The following is a 4,240-nucleotide window of genomic DNA, read 5'->3' on the forward strand; positions in this document are numbered from 1 at the left end:
CTGACTGAATGTTTGACACTTTATCCATACAGTATCTTGATGTATTTTCTGACAGCCTAGTCTGAGCCATCCAAACCAGCCCTGTTCGCACTGGTCTGAGTTGAGAAGCCATCTTCCACCATCCCGTGATGATAGGTGATTTTAACAGATACGCTGACCTGAGAACCTGTTGTTTTACAGTCCCTTTGATGTGGAGGACACAACCCCGTCCTCAGGCCCTGGGAACAAGACCGCTGCTCTCCAGCGGAGGATGTCCATGTACAGCCAGGGCACCCCAGAGACTCCTACCTTCAAAGACCACTCCTTCTTCGTAAGTTCAGTGTCATTTCTGGCGTAGAGCTGATAAGGTTGGGGAGTTCTGGTAGAATGTGAAATGTGTAACACTCACAGCAGAGACTTTCAAGAATAGGAGAGATGCCTTAGCAGTTAGAGTGTTTGCTATTCAAACGTGAGGGCTAGAGTTTGGATCACCAAATCATACACAGATGCCGGGTGGGTGTGATGGCCCAACTATAATTCCAGCCTGGAAAAGATGCTATGGAGATGTCCAGAACAGGCTGGTTTGTGTGACCAGCCATATCGTAGAGCGGGTTTGATTGCGAGAACCCGCCTTGGGGAATAAGGTGAGACGTAATCAAGAAAGATTCCTGATAGCAACCTTGGAACTCCTCACCTGTGCATGTAAACATGCACATACATCAGCACACGCATGCACGCCACAGACATAAACACATGGAAAGAGGGAAAGTAATTCCTACAGGTCATCCTAATTGCGCGGTGACCACGGAACCCACGTTCTGAGATACACTGGCCCCGAGTCCAGGGCTGACTTCCTCTGCCTGTCTCTCCCTCATTCTACTTCCCCTTCGGCTGGGAAATGGCATGTAGGTTTTTCCAAGCATTCTTTGACATTAATCTTCTCACGTGTACACGAATGACACCTGCTTGACGTCATCAGGCCCTGCTAACTACCTAGGGAAACCCAGTAACCTGCTTCTTTCCACTAACTTCCCCATCTCGCCCTGACTTCTGAAGAGATGGTTGCGGCTGTCTGTCTTGAGTGCCTTGCGAGACACTTTCTTTGCCACGCTGCACCACAACCACTCTGTCGGTGACCTGCCTTCCCTCAGCCTGAACCCCAAGGCCCTGCTAGAATTCTATGTGAGTGTGGGCTGCCCGGAGTGGTGTGCTTGACTTCAGGGAGCCTGTGCATGCAGCCCAGCATGACTCTTGGGCCTTATCTGTCTTGCTTGCTGGGTGATAACTGTCCTGTCCTTGGGGTGGGAAGCGTGGTCGCGCATGCAAACTCTGTCGCCTTTCTTTTCCAATAATTCCTGGTTTTATGCTGTGATTTTTCTATATGGTAACAAGATTCTCACTTTTAAAAACAAACAATTGTATTGGGGCTGGCGGTGTAGCTCGGTTCGTAGAGTGCTTGAGTCCGGGATTCTAAACGCAGCACCACATGACCAGGTATGGTGGTATACCTGTAATCCCAGCACTCAGACAGTAGAGGCAGGGAGGTTAGGAATTGAGTACCAGAGGCTGAGTTCCTATGAGGGCGGGAAAAATTATTTCCAAAGGTAACTGGTTTACCACTGGCATCAGACTTCCAGAAGCCGGCACTCAAGGACTCGAAAGGGTTTAAGCCAACTTCATCATAGCTGCTTCTGCGTAGCTGTCTGTCTTCAGTTGTCTGTCATAGCTCCTTCTATGTAGCTGTCTGTCTTCAGTTGGTGCAGTCTTTGTTCATTTCATCCTGCTCCAGTAAAGGAAACCCTGGAATTCATAAAAATTTCATAGGTATCTATTTTATGAATCACATATTATTTTTAAGAGAATGTATGGACAGGTACACATACCTATGAGGAATATTTTGCTCTTTGTCTGAAGAATCAATGTCACATTTAATTATCCTGGGAGGAGATTAAAGGACTTCTGGCTAATAAGAATAACAACAACTACATCTAGTTCATTGAACTAAAAATGAAGGTGAAAAGGACAACATACATGCTCGTGGAGTTTCAGAGAATAGGAAGGGCCATTTGGGAAATGTGTAAAAGTAATACCAAAAATCAATAGGCTGATACACTTGTACACATAACTACAGATATGATAGATATTCATGCCCATGTGATATTCCTGGGAGGGCTACAGGAATGTTGGAGTTTCCTAGCACTCGTGACAAACACCTGACAAGCAGCAACTTAAGGCAGGAGGGGTTTGTCTGGATCTACAGTGTAAGGGGTATATGGTGGAGAAGGCATGGCGGCAGGCATGTGATACAGCAATCGCACTGTGTTAGCAGTCAGGACGCAGATAAACACTGATGCTCAACTCAAACTCTCCTCTTATTCTATCTATGCAGTGTTGCCACCCACATTCAGGGTGGGTCATCCCCACCTCAAGCAAACCTTTCTGGAAACATTCTCAGAGGCACACCCAAAGGAATGTTTCAACTAGTTGACAATGATGACCAGCCATCGTGTAAGAGTTGGTAGAAGCTGAACAGCATAGTTTAAGCAAGATTAGAAAACACTGGGTCACTTCCCTAAAGCGTTTGGGAAAATACAAAGCTCCTTGGGGCAACCATTTACATCTGTCCACAGCCCACTACACCATCTAACGCATTTCTCCCTCTCCACTCTGCCCCTTCTGCATGCGCCACGGCTCTTCAAATGTCCCACATTCTTTCCAGAACTCCTATGTCTCTTCCTCCTGGCCTCTGCTGCACCAGTCTATGACTGGGTTCTAGAACCATCTTTTCCCTCACTAGGACCTTGATCTTATAACATTCTTCCCAATGTTCCTTTTTGTCAACCAAGGTAAAATTAATCTAGTCAAGAGCCAAGAAGGAATTCTGTGTCTCTGTCTATGAGGACTGTGCTACCTGGAGCCCAGTGTGCAAGGTGTTAGGAGATGGTAGCTGTTGGTATTTCCAGCTTCAAGGAGGGCTACATCTTCTGCACCTCGAGAATTGTGATTGGTGCCATGAAAGCCAAACTGTTTCGAGGGAGTGAGCACTCTTGGGAAGCATGGGGAATAGTTCTGCAGTTACATAGCCTAGTGAATTTCCTTCAACACAGTGTGGGTAGTTTGCAAGGTCACCAAGTAGATGATAGATAAGGAGAGTTTGGCTGCACGCAAATCCTCCTGCCACTTTGAGAGCCCTGAGGCCATAGTATTCCACTTTGGTTTCCTTCCTGCGGGGTGCCTGTTGGAAGGTGTGTGAGAGCAGGCATCTGAACTTAGTACACTTCAGTATTTGCCACTTAAATAAGTACAGATTTCCCTTGGCTACTGAGCGCTATGGTAGAGCCAGCAGCTTCCTTTCCCACCCTGATGCAGCTAAGTGGTGTGTGCACAGAAGTCCAGGCGAGGCTGCACAGGCCCTCATGAAGAACACGAGCATTCATAACGAGCCTAAAGGGTTTTCAGAGAAGGCCCAGCACTCAAGACTTTGATCCTTGGTCCATATGTACCACAAACCTTCCCTTTACCCTTTATTAGAGATGTAAGGATGTAACAGACCTTGAGAGTAGAGAGAGGAACTCAGATTTGAGAGGTAGAAGAAGTGTCCAGGAGCCACTGCCTCTACGGGCTCGGAGGAGGACAGCCACCATCTTGCTTGTATTAATTCACTCATTGTCCTTGTTCACTGGGATCATTCCTGGCATGACTGTGCAAATTCTTGACTTTACATGCAATTAAAACAGACATTAGCTTAACACTGACTACGTATAAGCTATCCTTGAGTATCTATAGGGAATTGATACTAGGACCCCATAAGACACCCAAATCCATAGAAGTTCAAGCCCCTTACATCAAAGGAGTGATCACATAGACCCTCCGTATACCCCCCTGTACTTCAAATCATCTCCTTATGAGCTAACATATGACTCCAAATCAGTGTAACTGATGGGGAAAGAGTTATCCTACTGTAGTGAGTAACGGCAAGGAAAGGTCTGTACATGTTCCAAATACTTCCCATCTGCGGTTGCTTGACTCTGCAGGCTTAGAATTGGTGGATACAGAGAGGAATGGCTGCTCTTTCAAAGCCCAATCTGAAGGACCAGTGAGGTGCTCTGTGGGTAAAAGTGTTTCGCCATACAAGGCTGACAACCTTAGATCAGTCACTGGGGAAATAATGAGAGAACTAACTCCACAGAGTTGTCCTTAATCCTCCACATGCGCTCTCTCTCTCTCTCTCTCTCTCTCTCTCTCTCTCTCTCTCTCTCTC

At 46.7% G+C, this 4,240-nt stretch overlaps 1 protein-coding gene across 5 annotated transcripts in view; it reads left to right on the forward strand.

Annotated features, from left to right (window-relative positions):
• Ripor2 (RHO family interacting cell polarization regulator 2) overlaps window positions 1-4,240 on the forward strand; it is a 110,200-nt gene that overhangs the window by 76,811 nt on the left and 29,149 nt on the right. For 3 of the 5 annotated variants that reach the window (XM_005354971.3, XM_005354969.3, XM_026783004.1), the window contains exons 12-13: window positions 181-310; window positions 1,036-1,161. In XM_005354971.3, coding sequence (XP_005355028.2) covers window positions 181-310; window positions 1,036-1,161 — 256 coding nt within the window. The remainder of the gene's footprint in view (window positions 1-180; window positions 311-1,035; window positions 1,162-4,240) is intronic. The other 2 variants (XM_005354972.3, XM_013349124.2) reach the window with 1 other exon arrangement.

This window comes from Microtus ochrogaster, chromosome 16, assembly GCF_000317375.1.
Source record: "Microtus ochrogaster isolate Prairie Vole_2 chromosome 16, MicOch1.0, whole genome shotgun sequence".
Taxonomy (NCBI): domain Eukaryota; kingdom Metazoa; phylum Chordata; class Mammalia; order Rodentia; family Cricetidae; genus Microtus; species Microtus ochrogaster.